Source organism: Fusarium redolens (assembly GCF_020744475.1).
Source record: "Fusarium redolens strain MPI-CAGE-AT-0023 chromosome Unknown BKA55scaffold_2, whole genome shotgun sequence".
Classification (NCBI taxonomy): domain Eukaryota; kingdom Fungi; phylum Ascomycota; class Sordariomycetes; order Hypocreales; family Nectriaceae; genus Fusarium; species Fusarium redolens.
The window spans coordinates 3,661,705-3,684,258 of record NW_025763665.1 but is presented as its reverse complement, the minus strand read 5'-3'; the positions used below and the strand labels follow the sequence as shown (position 1 = coordinate 3,684,258).

General features: G+C 46.8%; 6 protein-coding genes across 6 annotated transcripts; all 6 read right to left on the bottom strand.

The window, feature by feature from the left end:
* Positions 1-1,963: 1,963 nt before the first annotated feature.
* On the bottom strand, positions 1,964-4,117 carry BKA55DRAFT_556605 (heterokaryon incompatibility protein-domain-containing protein). The gene has a single exon (XM_046191716.1). It carries the CDS (start codon positions 4,061-4,063, stop codon positions 2,099-2,101), a length of 1,965 nt encoding a protein of 654 aa, XP_046055626.1. The 5' UTR covers positions 4,064-4,117; the 3' UTR covers positions 1,964-2,098.
* A 478-nt stretch (positions 4,118-4,595) lies between these two features.
* Positions 4,596-5,027, bottom strand: BKA55DRAFT_685090 (uncharacterized protein; the record flags this gene model as incomplete). Its single annotated transcript, XM_046198744.1, has 1 exon — positions 4,596-5,027. One exon carries the CDS (start codon positions 5,025-5,027, stop codon positions 4,596-4,598), a length of 432 nt encoding a protein of 143 aa, XP_046055625.1.
* Positions 5,028-5,658: 631 nt separating this feature from the next.
* Positions 5,659-6,237, bottom strand: BKA55DRAFT_685089 (uncharacterized protein; the record flags this gene model as incomplete). Its single annotated transcript, XM_046198743.1, has 1 exon — positions 5,659-6,237. One exon carries the CDS (start codon positions 6,235-6,237, stop codon positions 5,659-5,661), a length of 579 nt encoding a protein of 192 aa, XP_046055624.1.
* A 762-nt stretch (positions 6,238-6,999) lies between these two features.
* BKA55DRAFT_635049 (lipoxygenase) lies at positions 7,000-8,944 on the bottom strand (the record flags this gene model as incomplete). The annotated part of the gene is made up of 3 exons (XM_046196994.1): positions 8,567-8,944; positions 7,915-8,503; positions 7,000-7,862 (listed from the first exon to the last, which is right to left on the bottom strand). Exons 1-3 carry the CDS (start codon positions 8,873-8,875, stop codon positions 7,000-7,002), a joined length of 1,761 nt encoding a protein of 586 aa, XP_046055623.1. The 5' UTR covers positions 8,876-8,944.
* A 1,089-nt stretch (positions 8,945-10,033) lies between these two features.
* On the bottom strand, positions 10,034-17,352 carry BKA55DRAFT_635045 (uncharacterized protein; the record flags this gene model as incomplete). The annotated part of the gene is made up of 6 exons (XM_046196993.1): positions 10,034-10,372; positions 10,419-11,202; positions 11,255-11,519; positions 12,302-16,006; positions 16,052-16,351; positions 16,400-17,352. 6 exons carry the CDS (start codon positions 17,350-17,352, stop codon positions 10,071-10,073), a joined length of 6,309 nt encoding a protein of 2,102 aa, XP_046055622.1. The 3' UTR covers positions 10,034-10,070.
* A 3,222-nt stretch (positions 17,353-20,574) lies between these two features.
* On the bottom strand, positions 20,575-21,663 carry BKA55DRAFT_534569 (ankyrin repeat-containing domain protein; the record flags this gene model as incomplete). The annotated part of the gene is made up of 2 exons (XM_046189609.1): positions 20,575-21,596; positions 21,651-21,663. 2 exons carry the CDS (start codon positions 21,661-21,663, stop codon positions 20,575-20,577), a joined length of 1,035 nt encoding a protein of 344 aa, XP_046055621.1.
* Between the last annotated feature and the right edge of the window lie 891 nt (positions 21,664-22,554).

Genomic DNA, 22,554 nt, shown 5'->3' with positions numbered 1-22,554 from the left:
TTTCGTTTTTTGTTTCGCCAATTAGGTTACGTATTTGGTATCCGTCTGGATGAAAGGTGGATATGGATCATCATGTGAAGTGGGTTTCTCATATTTAATCAAAACGGACCCTTGGAAAGTTAATTCTCATGAGTCGTGCTACATCTAATAGCTTTCTTAACATCGAGGCGTAAAAATGCTACCAGAACTCGCATCCACAGTCACTACACCTATGTCAAGGTTAAGGAGACGGGTGTTATCCTTTCATGCTCACGAAGCCTCACATGCAAGTATGAGCTCCTTCGGTACAGCTGCAGCACTTGATACACCATCTTTTACTTACAAACCACTTTCCTTTAACCTGCAAGATCCATGCTCACGCCAACGTACAACCAGCCCCTGTACCCACCTCACCTAGCATACCTAACGGAAGAGTACGAGCTTTTTTCTGTTCCCGAAACTCTAATGAAAAGAGCTTTCTCGCACTGCACAAGGCGGTATGTGTCCTTTTAACTGAAGTGTTCAGGACAGACCATAGAACTCCAGGGAACTGCGCTCCACAGACCAACGAGACTTGTGGAGCAACTGGCAAAGCGGTGTAGTTTAAGTGAAGAGAATAAGATGAGGGGCAGAAAATTGAGCCCCATTCTTGATTTCAGAGAGTTCATGCCCAGACGGTTTCTAGTGGTTTGCCCTTGGCCTCTGTATTAGTTCCGCTGGGTATTGCCTCTTGGTAAGACTATAAATTATCAATTGATATTTTCATTTAAAGTTCATTCTGCCAGAGATGGAAAGTCTCTCGCGCATCTGACCACGTGGTCTGACCTACTGCCATGAATCAAGTTTATTAAACCAGTAAAGCTTGGTAGTTTAGCTTCGGCGCGAATCGCTGCGTATCTGCCAGTATATAATTGTGATATTTTATATCTTAGTATCAGCAAATAGACTCAAGTGGCCCTTGAACTCTTCTTTGGAAACGCAACCCCGACAGATTAAAATAGTTGTACCTATATTCTTAGTTAAGACCCGTGGTTAAGAACTTATGTAATTTACACAGAAGTTAGGACTGATATGAGGTAGTCCTTGGTATCATTTGCATTGTCTATAACAAAGATTGCTTATTGGACAATAAGCGCAGCTTGTATTCATGTTTGCATCTCTTTTCCATGTTCTTAGTGCTTGAAGCAAGTAGGTTCGTTTGCTTCCTGATAGGACAAGTCAATCAGTGACATATCGTAACATTGACACGAGAATTGATACTTTTCCAGAGCCTCACAACACTGCGAGGAGCCACTTCAATGGAAACCCTGAAGTCCGAGCTGAATATGTCATGAACCTGCCTTTCTGCGGGTTCCGTCGGGTCTCAATTGTTCAAGCTGCCCCGTTTAGTCACTCGCCCCTTTCGATGTCCCCGCAGAATATAACATTTCTGCCCGGACACGTCGTTTTTATAATTCTTCATTCCCAGGCGTGCTTAAATCCGGCTAGCAGCCTGTAGATGCAATCTTACCTGGCCGAGATAATGCATATCGTCATTATCGGCGCTGCCCTCGCGCTCTCCCAAGCAACGATCTTAGGCTCGCCGCCTCGCATTACTATTCTCGAGCTGCGACTGAAAAAAGAAATACTCGGAGGCACGATTCTCCTGACAACCTTCGCGCTGCGGAACCTCGATGCTCTCGACGTCGGATCACGGTTACGAAAACTGGGTATCTCGGTTCGAGGTATCGACCTCGTGGCCCTTCGAACTGGCCGGACGCTGGGCTAGCTATTCCCAGGGACAGATGTGCTGAGTTATGAGACATAATATTGTGCAGTGTATGGCTGATGCAGTCGCTCAAATGCCTCAGGATCAGGTTGATGTGCGTTACGGTGCAAGCAAGGATCACGGACGCTCAATAGCTAGACGACAAGGGAGATAACGAGGGAACGATTTGTGTTCACGTACAGGTTAAAGCCGATGAGTTAAAGGAGACTATTAGCTGCGATATTTTACTTATATATATTCTTTCTAAGCTAAGTTTTATATAATAATTATAAAGGTTTAGCTCTAATTAGCCAAATATAACAATTCCTCGCCATTCCAACAGGGGGATCTTGACATATTTCTCTAACGCTGTCACCGTAATATATAATCGTCCACTTTCACCCCCCTGTTCCTAAGGTTATCCAGTGAGAGTCTCGGATCAAAGTTGGTCCATCGATCTTTCACAGCAATATACCAAAACGGGGTGCCATCATCCCTCCAACGTAGTTCCCATTCTTCCGGGACAGGAACATTATCCAGCCGTGGGTCTATATGCTGCCGCTTTTCTTCTGAATTCTCAAAGACAGGTTCTTCACCTCGTTTGGCGTACCGTAGGCGCCAACCCTTAGGCATCTCGCCAAGGATTGCCTCGCCGTTCAAGAGTGCTGGGTGAGCACACGGCCCTTTTAGTTTGTACTGGTCGCCTTCTATCGACCGAAGGACCATAGGCAGATGGCAGCCAAGAAAGACGACCACGACGTCATCAGGCTGACAGCCTCGTGGGCCCAGCGCGATGTAACCCATCTTGGTCAGGTATATAGAGCGATTGTGCATGTAGTAAGTCAAGTGTGCAAGTTGGCCACCGAGCGTCTTACTATGGGAGCCGATTCGCTCTGCCAATTGCTCGTGTATCTTGTTGATGAATGGGGGATGGATGAAGAAGTCGTTTACATGCAACATGAGGGAAAATTGCTGAACCTTTTGGAAATCCCAAGTCTCTGGGCGGGGACCTAGAAAGCGTCGCGCTGCCTCTAGCACAGTGACCTGGAGCTGTGCTTGGGAATATTGGCCATCCCGAGGCCCGACTAGCTCCGCGATGTAGTCGCAGCGTACACCTTGCAATAGCAATTGCTCTTTGGTGAAGGCATGTGCATTCTCGGCTGAGCAAAGGGCAGCGCGACCGTAAGTCATGGGCCGCTGGTGCTGTATCCGCTCCAAGTCGGGGATCCATGTCGGCTCGGACGCCGAGTCGCACAGCGACATCAACTTGAGATTTTGATGGTACGTCGACGCCCGAACCAAAGCATCTCGATGGACGTCCTTGACATCTTTTCTGTAATCAACGTCAATTTCGCTGGTAAAGCCGCCCTCTGCGAGACCCAATAGGGCGAAGACCCTATCCCTTGGCTCCGTTACCTCACAGGCGTGTGTGTAAGCTACGAGAGAGAAAAAGTCCCTCAAGTGTCGAAGGGCCGAGAAGCTGCGTGCGTTGGAGAATTCGACCATGATATGGATGTCGACCTTGCCAGCCAATGCCTCCCTTTTTGCCGCAATTATCTCGATGGCGCTCCTGAAATGCAGCCAGGGCATGCTGTCGTCGCCGACCAAGAGAATGGTGTCTTTACCCGCCAGTAGGATTTCCTGACGTACCCATAGTCGACGGAACCAGGACCGCGATATCAAGGATACCAAGGCTTGCCACTGGCGGTCAGAGAAGGGCATGGGCTTGGACCAGTCGTGGGACTTATCTGGGTGTCTTCTCATAACAAAGTCATATTTGTCTGGCTTGAACCTTATCCGGTTGTCCAAGATGTCGTCCTCCTCGTTGGTAAAGTCGACGCAGTCGGCGAGCTCTTGCAGCATGGCGATAGCAATAGGGCTGTGCTCGTCTGCGGTGCCGAGCCAGGCGATGACGCGCTGGGCGTACTTGTATATATCGCGCATGCGCAGGACCTGCGCGGCTCGCTCATCGAGGTCCTGTTGATTGATGCAGATCGAATCGGCCCAGAGGATCCGTCTATTGCTTTGGTGACGGATTTGTCGCAAAGCAGAAGCCAGATTGCGACCGATGGCGAGTGACCCCGAAGACTCCTTGTCGCAAATGCATGACTTATCGTGGCCAATCGGTTTCGGATGCCGGAGATGTATACGGTCTGGATTTGACTGGTCACCCCAGGTGTACGACATTGCATCGTACCGCGTGACGTGCTCGCCGGGGACATGCTTAACAACGACGAGGGAGCCCGAGAGGGCGTCTCCCTCTTGAGCTGCATCGAGAACCAACACCCTGATCTCATTCTCCTGCAAACTATTGTATTTGAAGTTGCTGGTGGCCATCTCGAGTCGACGCGCCTGAAACGGATGACAGATAAGAATCAACTTTTGGCAAAGTCATATGATTTAAAATTTAAGGCTGAACCAAGGTTCCCATTGTGCCCCGCAACATTCGTCTTTAGCCCCGTAAATTAGCCAATTAATCGATCATCCCTTAGGATGATTCCTTCACCAGGGGACAACTCGTTATAGGCTGTAATTACAATTTTCCTTATGACAATTTCACAGCCTGCCACAATGAAACATATAACTATATATCCCAAATACACCATATCACAGATGCTCAAAAGACAAAGCTTTATTCCGTAATCTATTAACCTATTAGAAGTTCTAGTGTAATGAGTTACTAATTAGAGAGGGTATATAAAGTTATTAGGTTTAGTTCTTGCTATAATAGTATTAATATATTTAGAAATTTAAATAGTTAAATAAATTAAAAAGCATTTAAAATAAAATAGAATTAAGTAAATACTTAGATTAATATTTATATTTACAAGAAGCTTGACTATAATTCCTAAACTCCCTTATCCCCACCTCACACGCCCACCGCCACCGAGGGCAAAGCCGGGATCATCGTTTCATATCTATCCAAAAGTGCTCTTGGCATCTGCCGTCTAAGCGGATTGAATTTTGGCTTCTTCTCCTCTCCCTTGCGATCTTTATCAAAGCTCTCTTGGTCAAATGGCAGCCTCTTCGCCCAAAGATTCACAGCGGCAACTAGCCTTTTGTCGGCAATCTTTCTCCACTTGTCGCAGAGGTCCTCCCATGGCATTGTCTTGCTGGAACCCTGGGGCTGCCAAGCTGGGTCATGACTCTTCTCCATATCGAGAAACAGAGGCCAGCGCTCCATATCTCCAGGCAGATATACGTTGTCCATGTGATCGCTGGTGACGTTGAACTTGTTGATCATGTCGCCGGCCAGAGCTGGTTTGGGTGGGTGTAGTGTCAGGCCCATGATAAGCGGCATGGTGGCATCGCTGCCGTCCAAATGCTCCTCTTTGGGTGGCTTTGACAAGCTAGGATCGAGGTTGCGTGAGTTTGTTGTATGGATGGTTTAGTTGGTTGGTCTCGTTTAATTCCAGCGAGGACGAGGAATGATTTGGAGAGAGAACCAGGTATGTATAAACTTACATTTTCCCCAGGGTGAAGTCTGAGCGGGTTTGACTATAGGCAAAATCTTCCACTTCTGATCTTTCCACTCCTCGAGGACATGGAAGAATTGTTGGCTGGCCGATTTCGGGACGGGTGCTGTGACATCGATGGTGCCGACTGAGCTCAGTGTCAGCTCGAGCTGCATCGGCTTACCAAACACCTTCTTGTGTACCTCCTCGATCTCAGCATGTGCAGACCGTGTCTCTTCCTTTTCCGATTCGATAGCTAAGCGGCCTGTAGCATCGGGAACCTATATTTCTCCCGTCTCCGTGAGATCCGCCTGCGTGACTGCAAATTGGAACGTCGCCATCAGGTTAAACTCGCCGCTCTTGACGTACCAGGCTTCTTCTGTACTCTCTCTCTTTTGGTCTGGTTTCCCGATCGGAGGCAGTAGCCTGTTCTCGCAGGTGAGTGTGATCTCGCCGTTATCTGCGTGCTCCACCTCCTCAGGTAATAGCCGTTTTCATTCCTAGTCGAGGGGGTATAGGATACTGGCGGGGTGGATGGAAGGCCTTGTGGTAGCCCCCTATGGTGAGGACCCAGTCACCCGCTTTGACATTCGCGGCGAGATCGGACTTGAACCAGGCGTAGAGCGCTAGGCCTCCAGTCAAGTGACATTGTGGAGCCAAAACGAAGGAGCGCGGTGATAATTGTGCCTCGATCTTGAAGGTGCCGCTGTTGACATAGTACGTGCAGATGATGCCTAACTCCGCGTGGGCAAACTTAACTGGAGACGCCATCGAGGGGAAATCACAGGTCGCGACGCCGAAGAGACCAATAACAACGTTGCCGTTACCGAACTGGACGACTAGCACAACGTTGGCCGCGAGCATCTGGAAAGCAGTAATGCGGACACCAGCGGCACCCCAGTACACTCTCTCAGTAGCCGGGCGGAACCAGGGACCTTGTAAAAGGTTCTGCATCCGCTCGATGGGATTGAGTGAATTTTCCTCCTCTGTCCGCTTTTTGACAAATGGGAACTCGAATACTTGGTCTACTGTAGGCAGAACTATATCAGAGTTCATGCCGAAACCACCGACAAGGCCGGCAAAGTCAGCAAAGCTAACAGAGAATACGGGTCTATTAAGACTAAGTTCTATATAATAATTATAAGCTCTTAGCCATAGGCCTTAATTATAAATAATATATCGAACTTATTATTTAAATATTATATTATAATATTTAACTAATTATTATAATATAAGAATTAATAAAAGTTAAACTTAAAATATAACTTTTCTATTTAATTTTAAGAAATATAAAGAGTTTTAATATATTTATTAAGATAATTTAATTTAATAATATATAAATTAAGAATTTTATAAAATAATAAAAAAATAAAAACATAATATTAAAAAGAAAGCTTATTTATATATATTATATTAATTAATTAATTTTTAATATAAAAATATTAAGAAAATATAAAATAACTTTTTAAAATAATATATATAAAAAACTTAATTTATAGTTTTAAAATAATATATATATAAATATTATATAAACTATAAGAAAGAGTTAAAAAAAAGGTTTAAGGTAATTAATAGGTTATAATAGTATTAAGTTTATAAGTTAATTATAAGGTTAGTAAATATACTTCTTATTTAATATAATAGGGTCTGTTAAGATGTATATATATGAATGAGAACGTGAACGTATGGTCTGCCATTGCGATGGCCCGTTTATTCACTCGTGTCTATCGATGTTCCTGCGTGGTAAAAGATTGCTTTGCACGCGAGGCTGATGTCGAGGTCGTAAGATAGCGTTGTCCGGGCCGCGACGAGAGTCTTCTAGGCGGCAAGGATCCCAGGTGCCTTAGCCGGATCAAAGACATCCCACACAAACGGCATTCCTTGACTATAACCATTGCTATCAAGCTTTCTTCCTTTGACTTCCTTACTAAACCTCGATAAAGTAGATGAATATGCTTTGGCTGCTGCGCGTACCTCTTTGTTGATGTGGGCCTGGAACTCAGGTTCGTTGAAAAGGAAACGCAGCGAATCAGGAGTGTCAGCAATCTGTGCTTGATTGAAGGAAGCGACGAGCGCGATGTGCTGTATCGAGGCTTCTAGGTTTGGAAGAAACGGTACGAGGCTTGAGACGCCCTTTTCCTTTGGCAGCGGTTGATAAAGTGATAGCGGGTGCATTGGCAACACGGCACTGTAATGCACAAGACTATTGCTATTTAGCGAACCGTGAAGAATTGAGATGAGATAGGCGAGATGGGAGAGCACAGCGACCAGTTCCGATTTGGTAGAGATGGAGTCCGGAAAGTCGACTATAGAGGCGACATTGGCCGCCTCATCGAACCATCCGAGGAGCTCGTTATCCGTGGTGATTGCATCGTCCGAAGGATAATATGCGTCAACAAACGCGCTGATAAAAGTCCTCAGAGCACCTAGGATGACTGATGCATCGTCGTAATATGGGAATTTCTCCAGCTCAGGACCGTAATTGCAGTTTATCAAACCCCGTCGCTTGAGCTTTGTTTCGAGATAATTGGACTGCCAGGGGGCGCAATCCGACCGCCAAATCTGTTGGCTGTACTTGATTGCCTGTTCGCCATTCCAAGCAAAATTCTTCTCAATGTCGCCGCCGGGGTTGACAAGGAGTTCGCTAGCTCCCACGCGGTATGCGAAAGTGTTGACGCCCACTACACGACGCGATCAGTTCCGCATTTCTAGAAGATCTTGAGTGAAATTTACAGCGACGGATCAGGCCCCAGACTGGGTGCATGTCACTGAATGAACGGGCAGCTGACATCCAGACGAGGTCGGAAGAGATATGAGCTGCGGCGAGGTGATACCACTGGCTGTGCCAGACATCATTCATGTTAAGCAGTATCTTAGCTAGAGTCCAGTCGTTTTCTTCGTCGAGAGGAGTGTAAACCAAAGGCGAGCCGTTGTTGGGACGAATAGCCAGGGGTAAGAATTGCCCTGAAGTAGGGTGAATGAAGAACAGCGCCTCACAAGCGCCAGCGTAGCGACCTGTTGTCAATGTCAGATTTGCCAGATTGCTGTGATCGACGATGAATAATCGCCCTTCTTTCTGGAGAGAGTGCTGTTTCTTTGTCGTGATCCTTCGTGCAATCTTGTCTTCGACACGCAGTGCGACGAGCTCATCTGGTCTGACACGTCGTAAGCTTTCCGGGTGTACCGAGAGGCGCTCCATTGCAAACAACAGATCCGACTTGTCATTGCGAAGGACTCCTTCAGCAAGTCCCCCTGGGACGCTGTTTTGCCACTGGCCTTGGTATAGTTTCTGAAAGTCTTCCAACGACTCCAAGTGGAGGGTCTTGATTTTGAACAATTAGCAGCGGTAACGGTCAATGTTCCGGGACAAGTGCTGGTGACTTACGTCGTTTAGGGACGCTTGGGCGTGGGCAACATCCTGGTCTACGTGCTGGTAGACGGGCGCCTCAGTTGCTTCAAAAGCATTGTAGTGCGTCTGGACGGCCTTTTTTCCAAGTGGTCCCGAAGGCCATGGGTTAACACCGATAAGAGTATTATCTGTTCCGTATGTGAAACTTTGACGCGTCTTCTGTATTTCAGCGGCTCGACCTGAGGTGTTGCTCAACGGGAGCGAAAATGGTCGGGACCAATTTGCCAAACTAGATGCTGCGATAACCCCAGCAATATTGAATAACAATGCAATAATCAAGAACATATTTAATTAAAAATCGCAGAATAAAGAGTATAGGAGTAAGATTCGGTTGATATAGCTTTTCAATGTGAGATAACCTGTTATATGTAATAACCATACAACAACGAGCGGGCGTGCAAACCGGCTCTACCGGGGAGCAAGCGGCCGTCAGAATGATTATACAGTGGTAGCGCTAAATTATTGACCTTCAAGGTGCGGCACCTGGATAAGTTCGGCGCCCGCGGATCTGGTAAATCATCATGGTACATTCATCCTAAGGTTTAACCGTGTGGCCGACAAGTAGTGATGTAGCATCATGGTCCAACATCCTCATTAAACCCTAAAGCACGGAACGATTTATCCTTGTGTGGACTTTTTTGCACACGCTGTAACTTGTAAGTGAGCATGCCGCTGCGAAGGCATAGATTCAAGTGATGAATGTATAATCCGGCCAAGTTCAGGGTCAACAGCCTATTGGACATTTCTTAACTCTCGCAAAGCCTTTTGGGTAGGCGATATATAGGGGGTAAGGAGGCTGAGCTGTATGCGGCATATATTCTGGAGTTGCCTCCAGTCAGCGGTCTCGTACACCTATGGTGCCTCTTATGGGGAGTGTTAACGCGGGAGGCATTTGCGTCCTCTACTTTTTTATGCTCTCTTGGTTTATATAGCCTAGCAAGATTAATGGAGTGTACTTGAATAACGCCCTTGAATATCATGAATGAAAATTGGCACATTAACTTCAGTGACAGTTGTCAATTAGCCTGTGCCTATCGCAAATTCAGAGGTGATTATTACACATTTCAGACAGTATAGCTGTAAGTTCTTAGAGCCGCTGGAGAGAAAGAGACCAATCAATAGAGGCTTAAATAGGTTTGACAGGTCTTAGCTTGAAGTTGGAAATATGTAAGAGTTGTCCGATTTATGTCTGCTCGTCGCTATTTGCATAATCCTGGGGAGAATCGTCCCGCAGTACTGGCAGCTGCAATAATTGTAACCGTGAATTGTCTACGGGATAACCTAGCCTGAGGCGTGACTTTCCTAACTGCGTCAACTTACAAAGATCCGTCTGCGCGCATTCAGGCCATTATCCGGTCTTCACCATGTTGCCTCCATGCTGTTATTATGTTGCCTGCAACCTGTCTTCAGGCTAGTATTAAGTTCATTAAATATATATAAAGAGCCTAAACCATTTTTTAAATATTTAACTACCTTTTAATTAACTATAACTAGTTTCTGTATTATTAATAGTTTCACCATTCTTTATACGGTCGTCCCACCACTTGTGAATATCTGGGGCTCCTGACACTAACATCTTGATGTCTCCATCAATGAGAAACCTGTCCAGGGCACTCTGTTCAAAGTTGTCCATGTTATCCATTCGCAACGCACGAAGAGAATAGCACCTACATAATGCTACCAAGTTCGGCGTTAAAACTGAATGCGGTTTCATGATGAGATGAGGGAGTCTTTCCATAAACCCTGTTCCTCTTCTATCCTCCATGGCTGAGATAGATTCTGCTGAAAAGAGTCAGAGTTGACCCCAAATCAGAAAAACAATACATACCTAATCCAAAGCGAATAAGCTCACGCTCTGTTTCCAGAACGCGATAATCCGAAAATATAGAATTAACTGTTTCCATCTTGCGTGCAATAATATGAAGGTAATATACCAGCAATTCAAAAGGGTAAGAGTTCTTAATCCAAATATCCCAAAAGTTCCCACCGTGAGCCATCTCAATGGACAAGACCATGTCATTCCATATGGGCTTCTCAATGATCCACTGGAGGGATTCCAGCAACCAAAGTTGATCACCAAAAGAATTAATGGACCGCCCTAGAGTGGCTGCTGCATTGCCCATCAACGACTTCTCGCGCTCTTGAAAAGACATTCTGGATCGCCAGACGATGGGGTTACGCAGATGGCCTTCAAAGATGTCTCTAATCTCGCCAGGGGCAACGAATATCGCCTCGGAATCAAGCCACATAGCCAAATCATAATCAAAATGATCGGCTGCAGCCATCTTCTTAATCGATTGATAAGCATATTTGTCAAACTTCTTCAACAAAGCGCTGGTGTCTTCAGGTGTAAGGTCCGTCCGTAGTCTGGCTGGGAGGATGTCATAGAGGTTCACGATATTGAAGCTGGGATTCTTCCCAGGAACGTTGTCCTTTGGTGTTTTCCACCGACTGAAAGTCTGGTTGCAGGCCTCGAGTGTCGAGAGTAGCTGAGTAAGGCCTTCAACTTCCGCTGAGTTGGATACAATGATGTGCCAGTCCACCTTGTCATGATCCACACAGAGGCACTTGACAGATTGGAAGTATCGAGAGACTTGGGGGAAATGTCCATCCTAGATATGATATTAGATTCGCGACCAAGATAAAGCAAAAAGAGGACCTCACAAAGGTTGGCAGCAATACGGCGAGGCGCTTGTCGTCTATGGGCGGTACCTCGCTGAACGTAGGGTGTTCAGGTTTGAAATTAACAAGCCTATCGGTATATCGACTATTCTCAGCTGGCTGCGGCGGCCACGGCGGCGGGTCTGATGAAACCAATGAATTGTGAATGTTCTTTGGTCGGAACGGAACGTGAGGCGATGTATGTAGCGCGAAAAAGACGACGGTAGAAAACGTCAAAACTGAGATGGCGATTAGAAGATTTTTAAGCCTGCATATTGAGTTAGAACTTTGCAAAAGGATTGCCGAAGTATGTGGCTAACTTGCCACAAAAGATGATTTGGCTTGACAAAGAGCTGCTCATATGAATATGACATTTTCATCTAGAGCCCCTTCTATTTATAAAAATTCTTAAACAAAAGAGTGTGTATCTACACGGAGAAAGTGTCTCCTTGGATGGAGAAATGGAAAGGTGCTCCTAAAGCTTACAATCACGTGATAAAGGCTAGACCCAGCTGGAATGTTTTGTCTCCAAAGCCTTTATCAACATGCCTGCTCGCAGCTAGCTTAGTGACTAGTAAAGCTTACTCTATTTCCGTCCTTTATTAGGGATAGTGAGGTAAGGCGCGCGACGCAAGCATCAGCTGTCGGGTCAACCAACTCAAACTCTCCTTTAGTTCATCTCTTGAGGTTAGTTAATACGCCGATACTTCGTTTCCTTTTGAGACAGCGATCTCTTAGTCGCTACAGCATCAAGTATGTGCAGACCTTCTTACAATAGGAACTTTTCATATATCTTTAAATTGAGAGGCTTAGAAGAAAATACCTCTATAATACGAAGTAGTGAGATACTAGAGAAATATGATAAATGATATTTATCTCCAGGTGCCCCAACAGGCTAGATGCACAAACTAAACCGGAATTGATTTACTGGAATGAAGGCGGACTATTGCCACCTCCCAAGCCCCAACCAAACGCCATTGCAAGGAATTCTATATGATAGTCAACCCAATCACTCCTCCACAAGTGAATCAAATCCGTTTCCCGCTAAACTCCTCCGCCGGCCAACCCTGCATTGCCCTTCTCTCCTCGACAACGTCACCACCCATGATAAGCGTATGTTCCAGCAAACAGCTATCACTCTTCATCTGCGCACCACTCAAAAGCCGACTCCCAGTTCGGAGTACACACCTATCACCAATCTCAACCCTATTCAAGTCGAACTTTCCACGTGTATTGATGTGTGCAACGACACTAGCATCATCGACGACAACACGATCTCCAAGGGTAATCAGATCAGGCTCCGTGAACATGAGGCTTGGGGTACCGTTGACGAAGAGTGCGCAGTCCTTTCCAATCTTGGCGCCCATGAGCTTGAAGTAGATCACCATCCAGTGTGTTCCAGTAAGAAGGTTAAGTATACCATTACCCTTGTAGCAATGCCGGCGAAGGCGCTCAATTCCGAGGAAGATCTGCCAGCGCTGACAGTATGGCGACTTGTCCCAATCATAATTACCAGCCATGCGACGGCCCATAAGCAACCACTTTGATCCAATGATTATAGCCAATGCAAGAACGGATTGGATCGTGGAGAGGACGGCGATACCAGCCAACATGGTCAAGAAGATGGCGACAAGATCAAACCAGACGTTCATGCCTCTAGGAAAGGAGCTTCTGAACATGACACCCACGAACTGAATGGATGAGACACTGGGAACATCCCAGTAGACAGCGGTAAAGACTGTAAAGAAGGCAGAGTAGCAGAAGATTGCGAAAGGACCAAGGACGTGGTAAGGTGCCAACTTCAGGTAGAAAGCTCGACCAAATGGAGAGAGATGTTGTGCCCAGTCATCTTTACCATCACTGCCCTCGGTATCGCTTCCGGAACCCATGCTTGGCTGTGTGTCAGGACGTTCTTTCTCATCGCTGAACTTCTTGTCGTTGGTGAGAGTAACCTCCGATTGCATGTTGCGGATGTGAGAGCGAGAGACCTTGTGGTCACTGCCGGTTGACAAACAGACTGCATCGCCCGCCTTGGACCCAACATAAGTACCATCAGAGACATAGCTCCCATTTCTCTTTGTCACGGCACCAGATCCCATGGTAGTTCGTTCACCAACTGTGACACCAGGAAGAAGACAAACACGATCGGCGATCATGGCACGGTCTTGGATGGTGACCTTCTCAGAACCAATACCATCAGATGTAATAAGATGAGAGCGCGAACCGAAGACGACATCGTTGCCAACGTCGACGAGATGATAGTCGCCAATACTAGGACCAGTACCAGGCCAGTAAACCCGCTGACCAATCTTGGCCCCAAGCATTCTCAGCGCAATTGAGGTAGCCTCGTAGTGCTGTCCAAACAGAGAAGTCATCCGGTGCAGCTTTCCCTCAGGTAACAGTGCCTTGATCAAGTTCGCTCTCCAGATATCCACCGTGGTCGTTTCCTTTCGTGAACTAGCTTTGATCTTTCCGAAGATGCAGTCTAGTACAGACTTGGCCAAGATGACGAACCCGAAAAGAAAGAATGGACCAAAAAGGCAGCCAAGAGCAAGCGCGAGGTAATGGTAGGCAATTCGGTTAGGCTGGGTAAACCAGTCCACACTGCTCCTCAATGGAGCTTTATGGTTCACCTTTTGACCCTGTGTAGTGACCATCCCAACAAGGCCGGCCATCCAAGGAACAGCAGAAAGGAACAGACCTATGAGCTTGAGGGGCATAGTGAACAGAACATTCAACACCCAGTGAGGCTTGGGCTTCTCACTTGGAAGTTGATCTCTGTACTCCTCACTCGCGTCCTGCATCTCCCAGCTCGAAGAGTTGAAGCCCAGGCATGTATCAGGCGGCATGTTGGTACCAGGCGCAATGATGGAAGACATTCCGACGGAGCAATTGTCTCCAATCGTGATGCGACCAAGATACATGGAAGTATTCCCTTCGGCAGCAAAAGGTCGACAGATGCACTTTGTAAGGTTACAATTGTCACCAACCTCAATCAAATCCCACTCTCCAAGAGCCGTACCCTCGAGCTTGACATTCCTCCCGATCTTCGCACCCATAAGCCGACAGTAGATCCGCTCAGTCACCTCATTCGCATCAAAGAACCCCTTGCCGCAAATAGCAACGATCTTCTGCACAAGCCACCATCGTGTATGGTACATCCCCCACATCGGGTACAGCCCTTCTCGATAGCGGCCGATGATGATCCACTTGCAGATGATGCCAACGATGGGTGATACGAATCCCATGATGATTCGGGCGATGAGCATTGAGACGGTGAGGTTGAGAAAACGACCGGGGAGGGAATGGTTGGTGGGTAGCTTTTGGCTGTGGGCGAGGGTGACGAAGAAGATTGTCCATTGAACGGCGCGGCGGAAGGGATAGAAGATCACGAGGGGGAAGAGTTGAAGTATCATGAGAAAGGGGTTCGTGGAACTGCAAATCTCGGTACATCCGATGACGGCCCTAGGTTCGTCAGAATCATCGGTCTTACTGTCGAGCATCTTGTCTATGTGTGCAGCAATGGAGGTAACAGTACCGCCATTGAAAACAGTAGTGATGGGAAGACTGATGCTGAACTCGGTACGAAGCGCTGACAGAAGGCGACCAGCGCGAAGCGAGTCACCACCGAGACTAAAGAAGTCTGCTTCGCGGGGAATGTCGCTTGGTGGAATGGATAAAACTTCGGCGAAGGCTTTGGTGACGAGCCCTTCTGTGCTAGCGGCAAGTTCATTCATAGAAGCCATCTGAAGTTGCTCGAGTTCTGCATGGAGGACTTCAACGTCGATGTGGCCAGATGCATCCTTCTGAAATGGTCGGGGCATGATCTGAATCTCGTTTGGGATCATGTAGTTGTCGATGGTCGATACCAATTGGTGTCGAATGTTGTTGACAAGCTCAGAGTGCACATTAACATCAGCCTTCCTAGGCGCAAGGACGGCTTCTGGTGAACCATCATGACTGCTGGGAAGACAGAAGACGTCGATATCTGATACAATGGCCTGGATATGTGTCGCAAGCTTAGTGTAGTCGACAGAGCTAGGGGAGCACTGAATAGACTCCGACAAAGGTGTATCAGCCGGAGGGCATACTGCATCCCAATGTCTTCCCATGTGAGGTGTATCATCAGTAACAGAAGGAAGTCCTAAGCGTTGACCAAGCTTGATACGTAGCACCTTGTTGTTGTTCTTGGGAAGATCGTTCATGTAAGTGATCAACACAGGCCACTTGGCTTGCTGAAGTGAAGACTTCAATGCGCCGTGAAGGGTCCTCAGATCAACGCGCGGAACATTGGGAGGTGTGACGATAACGATAGCGACGACCTCCTGCAGGACATCATGCGATGCTGAGAACGCCAGAGCTTGAGAAACCCTTCCGTAGATAGACGAGTCACTGGACCGAGAAGCCGTCATGATTGCATTCTCAACCTCAAATGGAGAGATCAACTCTCCACCACGGTTGATTACCTCTTTACTCCGTCCAGTGATGTAAAGATATCCATCATCATCCATGTATCCCAGATCGCCTGTATCGAACCAGCCGCTCTCGTTGAAAGGTGTCTTGTCGTATGTACCATCGGTCTTGAGATAGCCAGGGAAGACAGGTTCGCCGCGAACACAGATTCTTCCGACGGTACCGTTTGTGACGTTCTGCTCGGACCAGTCGAGGATGGTGAGTTCAGGGCCGGTGCTGATACCTGATGTACCTTCTCGATCGAGACGGTAGTCTAGTGGAGGGGTAGAGATGGGCATGCATCTAAAGCTGTTAGCATATATCATCTTTACGGTGTAAGTGACTTACTCTGTCATTCCATAACTCGGCAACACGACACAGTTAAACGTATCCCTCAATTGGTATGCCAAAGAGGGTAACAACCCACCAGCAGCATTGCAAGCCAACCGTATTCGACTCTTTTGCAAAGCTTCTGGTCGTGCGGCTGCTTCTCCAATGATGATAGAGTGCATCGAAGGTGAAGCGTAATACCATGTCGGCTGAATGGCCTCAGCTACATCCCAGAAGAGGTTGGCATCGAAGGAGGGACAGCAAACCGTTGAGCCGCCGGAGAATATTGGCGCAAAGATGTTTCGAACAAGGCCACCTCTGCTTATCGTTAGCGGGGGCTACGGGGAGGATGGTGAAGAGCCTTACACGTGGTAGAGAGGCATCATGTTTAGGCAGATGTCGGCGGATGTGAGACCCCATGATTCAATGACGAAAGCGACACCAGCGATGATGGAGTGGACTGTGAGTGGTACTACCTTCTTGGTACCCGATGTTCCACTCGTGAAGAGAATCAGGCCGATGTCATCAGCCATGTTAGCGCCTCGTTGTCTGTTGCCAGTGGGGACTGCTTCTCCATCGAGCGTCTTTAGCGAGATGCCTTCATCTCGAGTCCAGTCCATGATGAAGACTTGGATATAGTTATCGGACACCCAAGGGGCATCGAGCTGTAGTTTCGTGTACTCATCTTTCGTTGTTAGGATAAAATTCGCTCTCGCTTGAAGAATGTCCGCTCGAAATTGTTCCGCTCCAGCAGCAGGGTTGATCGGTGAGGCAGTGTAGTAAGTCGTAACAGCGATGCATGTTGCCGCTAACAGCGGGCCATTTGGCAGCGCGATGGAAACAACAGGTCTCTTATCAGATGCATCAACTGGTAGTTGGAAGTTGTCAACGAACTGCCGTAGCTCGTGATGAGTGATGACATCCTCATTTGTGGGGGCTCGTAGGGCTGCCTTGTCATCGCAACCAATGAACTGTGCAAAGGATGTATACGAAGACTTGACTAGCGCTGAAGCTTGCTTGATCAGGGAAGAGAGCTCGTGGTTGCTGTTTGTCTTGGCATCCTCTGGGAGGAGAGTGTAGAGTCCCGTGTAAGTCTTGATGAGTTGGAAGACTGGCCATGATCCAGGTAATTCCTCAAGGAGATGACATAAGAGGCGAAGAGATGTGATAGAATGTTGTTGGGTTGTTGGAATGGCAGCCAAGAGATCAGCTTTGTCTGAGTTCAAAGCTACAAGCGATCGAAACTGTTGACTCTGCTTGACCACCATTGGCGGCAGGTCACACAGCTGCCGCAGCAGACGCGGTACAGAATCTGTCATATCTCGATGCACAAAGCGGTAGACAAAATAACTATGATCCTTTGACTCAGAGTAATGAAGATCTGATAATCCCTTTTCATCACAGCGCTTCTCCCATCTCTATATAACCAACTCCCATCACAGCCCTTCCACTTTTACCAATTTCGCCTCGCCGATAGATCAACAGACGGCATATGAAGTCTAATCTGTAATGACATGGCCAGAGAACAATATGATCATCAAAACCTGAAATTCGAATCACAAAGGTCCTACCGCCGGTCCACTCTATCCCACTTGGACTATTAGCGCCCCGATTTACGACAAGGGATTCTCCTGTAGATCCGATTTGATCTTCACGGCATTTCCTCTTGGGCTCCATACATGGAGCGCAGGGTGATATCTGAATGGGTAATTATACGCGCCAGCCCGGCATTGCCACAGGTCAATCACTACTGACAGGTTCCACGAATGCCGGAGCTTGGTGTAGACTAAGCCGTTACTAAGAGGCGGAGTTGAATTGAGCAGTGACATGTTTTTTTCTGCCTGATGGCCGTGCATAAGCGGTTCGTGCGTTGATGTCACAGAAGAATTACGACGACGAATGGTTTTACTTGACTCGCGAAAGTCCATAAGTTGAGGCTATGACCCTTTATGTTATATCCACCGATTGAGTTTACGTCAATGTAACAGGTCGAACCGTAAATGCTCCCTGTACATCTTTTTCCCGATTGGTTCGGCTGATGTAACCTGGGTTTTGAGGCTCCCATTCAGCCGCATGGTGCAGGGGTGTAGAGGCCCCGGTCTCGGACGGAAACACGTAAGCTCGTGGTGTTTGGGAGCTGAGCCTTGACGAGATGATATTAACAGTGAGTGAGTTTCAAAAGGTCCGAGGATTACTAAGATTTTGTGTAGATCGGTAGTTGAACACGAGGTAGGCTTGGATGTCACAAGTCAACCAGGGTTGGAGATTTCAGCGGTCGACTATGGCGCAGCGGTTGAATGCAAGGCATTCCTGTAATGCAAGTGATAATTGGTGAAATATATCATTATTGACGCTGGAGGCAAAAAGGAGGAATTTATTTACAGCAAACAAATCGCTGCCCAGCTGAGATGCGTATCTCACGGCCATCATGATATCTTTCCTAGCATTAACACTCTATCAATTAAGCACATCATCAAGCTTATCCCCATAAAACACCAGCACATCAGCACAAGATAAGACTATAATTAAGGATACTTCAATATCACGGGGTATAAATCCTCCGAAATAGAGTGTTTCTAGATTATTAACAACCTTCCAGAGTGGAACCCCGACGCGTCAGCTGTCATTGGACCTCCCGTAAATCTATATCGAGACGGCCCCGTTTATTAAACTTTCCGCCCCAACGGGTTTCCCGCCGCTTCTTGGTCCCCGAAACCTTACTAGACTTCATCTTATTGCCTTGAGATCGGGCTGACGAATCACCAGTTGGGTGTTGTGAGAGTGACTGCCGAAAGAGCCATTAGTGGCTGCTGAATCCGTTCGAGAATAGCAAGGCTTCATGAAAGGCAGATTGCCTTGTAGGGTAGAATAGCTTGTCAGACTCCTAAGAGGTAAAGTGACCTCAGCGTAGAAAATAATACAATAACATTCGAGGCTTCGTTCCGGTATGCCATTATTTCCACGCATGGTGTTTCTTCGTTGTACTTCGTCTAGCTTCCATGACCAGATAGTCTCTCATGAAGTCAAAGTAATATCGACGTATTCACAACCCCATGGCTGCATTGAGGACTGCGACAAAAGGTCATCTACTAGCCAGCCATAGTGACTCGTCAACTTCCAACCATGTCCTCCCCTGTACTAAACTTCCCTTCCATCACTCACGCTCCGACCAACCATCATTATACTCAAGGGTCACACTATGTCTACCCTGCATATCAACATGCCTACACTCACCGTCGAACCTAGACACCATACTACCAGTCTGCCCATCCCGACTGAGCCACACTGCAACCTTATTGACGGGCTTTATCTCCTCCGTACCCTGAGGCAGTGGTCCATTGGCGCTGGCCTAGATGGGAGTTTTTTACCATTGATCTCCCTGTACACAATCGCAGAATCCTCGCTCGCATTGTTCACGAAGCGGAGGGTTGATGAAATAACAGTATAGTGGGTTTGACAGCCGACTTCAACGCCGCAAGCGAAACGAACCTTATAACCCCTCCCAAAATTGTTTCGTGCCGAGTCTTTGCTAATCTTGATTGTCAAAGTATACTGCGACATTTTGAACAGGGTAAGATAAGGAATTAAAGGGTATTGGGTAATGTCTCCACGACTGCGAAGCTTGTATGATGGTGCAAATTGTCGGCCTTTCGGGGATGTAGAGACATTGGACAGATTAGAACTTATACTATCTTGTACCGCAGTGAGTGACATGTGCTATTTGCAGTTGAGACCTATGCCGGAAAGCTTATCTTCACCCTATATAATTTAGTATTATGGTGTTCTGGTGTAAGAGAGGGAAAAGCTACTACGCCAGACCCATTGAGTTTCCTCAACAGCCCCCATCTAAGTTGGCAAAGCACGCCAAGTTGTAAGCCAAGCCGTGATCTCAGCCTCCAAGTTTCAGCTGAGAGGAAACGTGTACTAAATGGCGGAAACTGATTGATTATCGATTATCTATTGAACTATAAAGCCCCCTCATGTACGATGGTTATCAAACTATCAGCTCTGGTATACTAGATCCATCGATCTAGTCGCACACACAGTCCAATAGCTCCCTCTGGATTCACACGTAGTCCAATGGATACCTCAGATTCACACTAGTCATTCTTTCGTGTCGAGACCACTGAGTTGGATGTTGCTCGATTGGGAAATAGGCTTCCTGCAATCTAACAAGAGCATCGTCAGCAAATAAATTGGTCAAAGTTACAGTTCATTACAATCCTTTAGCTTTTTATGCAGGCCAATGGGATGGCAAGAAGTAGTTAGTCTCTTATTTCTCCATTAGGTGACCTTCGAGAGGCCAGCTTCCTCTCTGGACACGAATATGCTTCTTCAAGGACCTCTTTAAAGATAGCCCAATCATAAGCTACGATCTTAATTGACCTATATGTGTTTAGTATTTTGAGTCTGTATTCAACGATTGACAAGTAAATCACATTGCATATTTAGTTTTTGGTTCTTCTTCACTTTGAGAGTTTAGTGGTTTTGGTTGAGTAGTATTTTCTGAAGTAATGATGCTGATTGCCTATAGTAGCCCTCTAACCTTCCCTGGTATCAAACTTAAATTGCACACCACTAACTGTCCCTTCCTCTTCAATAGACAACGGCAGGAGGAGCTTGGCCTTCTTCGGCCTGCTGTCGCGATGGGTGAGACGTTTCCCTTTCTTTGACCGTTCTTTAGCGTTGAGACGTTTTCCTGGGCGGTTACTTTGGAAACAGCCACCGCTAAGTTTCCTATTTGTTCTGGTATACGCGCGCTCAAGCCTGTGATGCTTTATCTCTTCGATCAAAGAATAGAAAGATGCAAGTTCTTCCGCAGTTGGTCGTTTCATGTTTTGCCAAAGTTTTTCTTTTTCAGTTTTTTCCCTCCATACCATCATATTCATTGGAGTGTAACTGTTGATGTCTTTGCCTTCTGGATCCGGTTCTGTTAGCCGAAGATAGCGCAGGTATTCAATATGTTCTAGGTCTCCATATGCCGCTGCGTAATGCAAGATAGATCTGTCCTTGTCGTCGACAAGGTCAAGCCTTGCACCATTTTGGTAAAGAAGCTTAAAGAGGCTGTTATCCCAGGGGATAGAAGACGCGATATGGACAGGGGCACGGCCTTGACTGTCCTGCATGTTGATATCTGCTCCTCCATCTAGGAGTGCCTCAACCTTTCCACTAGAGTCCCAGGGGTCAGCTTCCCCCCGACATGCCCAGATGGCCTGATGCATAGGAGTAAAGCCGGTATCTTTGAGTTGTAGGTCCGGATCAGCACCATCATTCATCAGAACTGTAACTATTTCCGTCGAGGCTTCCTCCAGAGACGTGCAGGCAACATGTAGTGCCGTTACCCCCTTTGAGTCTTGGATATCAGGGTTGCTGCCCAAGCTGAGCATTTTGTCAATGATATCGACCCATCCGTAGAAGGCAGCGACAAGGAGGTCGGGATAGCTGCTGCGGTGGCTCACGACTTCGAGACGAGACACACGGTAGAACATATCGACCATAACCTCCAGGAGGCAGAGATCCTTTATCTTCTTCTCGACCTGGACAGTATGATGTTCAACTTTGCCTGGTAGTGGAGGGTTAGCCTCGGGGTCTTACTTGGAGGACAGGGTGGACTTACTGATTGTTGCCATGGTGATCTTTGTTGGATGATTTTAGCAGAAGAAAAGTTATATAAAGGGTCTATATATAGGCATTATCAGGGTGTGGAGAACGTCTTATCGCTCCCACTACACTTCGAGGTAAATCTCTGCTGGGCTGACTTCAATAAACTGTGTTGCAAGGTCAAGACATCACACCCCCGACTTGTAATGTTGGGAGTGGATGTTAGGCAGCGGGGCAGTACCATCTGCTCGTCTTATTTGTCTGTAATACCTTTTAGGAGGAATGTCACAAGGTTGTCTAAAATGGTGTGAGCTATCGATAAAGCCTTTTTGATACATGATGACAGTGTCATGATACGTTGATGAACCACATTTTTATTCTACAAGGGTTCTGATTGTTCGGTGGCATATTATAATCTCGGTGAAGGGTTTGTATCGTGTAACGCATCAGGGATATTACAAGACATACTTCCCAACGCTGTCTTGTCAATGGTCCAGATTAATTAAGAACAAGCCTCAAAGTGTATCATGAAGCTCTAATGAGACATAAATCACATGATCTTGGCTGCAGAAGACGACATCCTATCCAAAAGTTCACATAAAGTTCAATCAACCTTACATAGGCTTTCAATATGTCGTTTCACCCCATGTGTTTTGGCGCCTCAATTACGCATTGTGGCATGCAATGCTTCCAATGAACATCGAATCACTGTGACGAGAGACATCTCATTCTTCTGTGTCTGAGTCAGAATGCAACCTTGAGAGGAGGATCCATGCTTCCAGCCAATCCATATCGTCGTACTATCGTGGCTGAAGTCTCTGATATAGCAGCCATCAGTTTTGTGAGTATACTCCTGGTTTTAATTTTAATTAGTTTCTTTTTTTTATTCCTTATATCGGAGCTTTTAAGTTAATGGCCGA

Coding starts and splice junctions, on each gene's coding strand:
- BKA55DRAFT_556605 (XM_046191716.1), bottom strand. CDS start 4,063: ATGGCCACCAGCAACTTCAAATACAATAGTTTGCAGGAGAATGAGATC.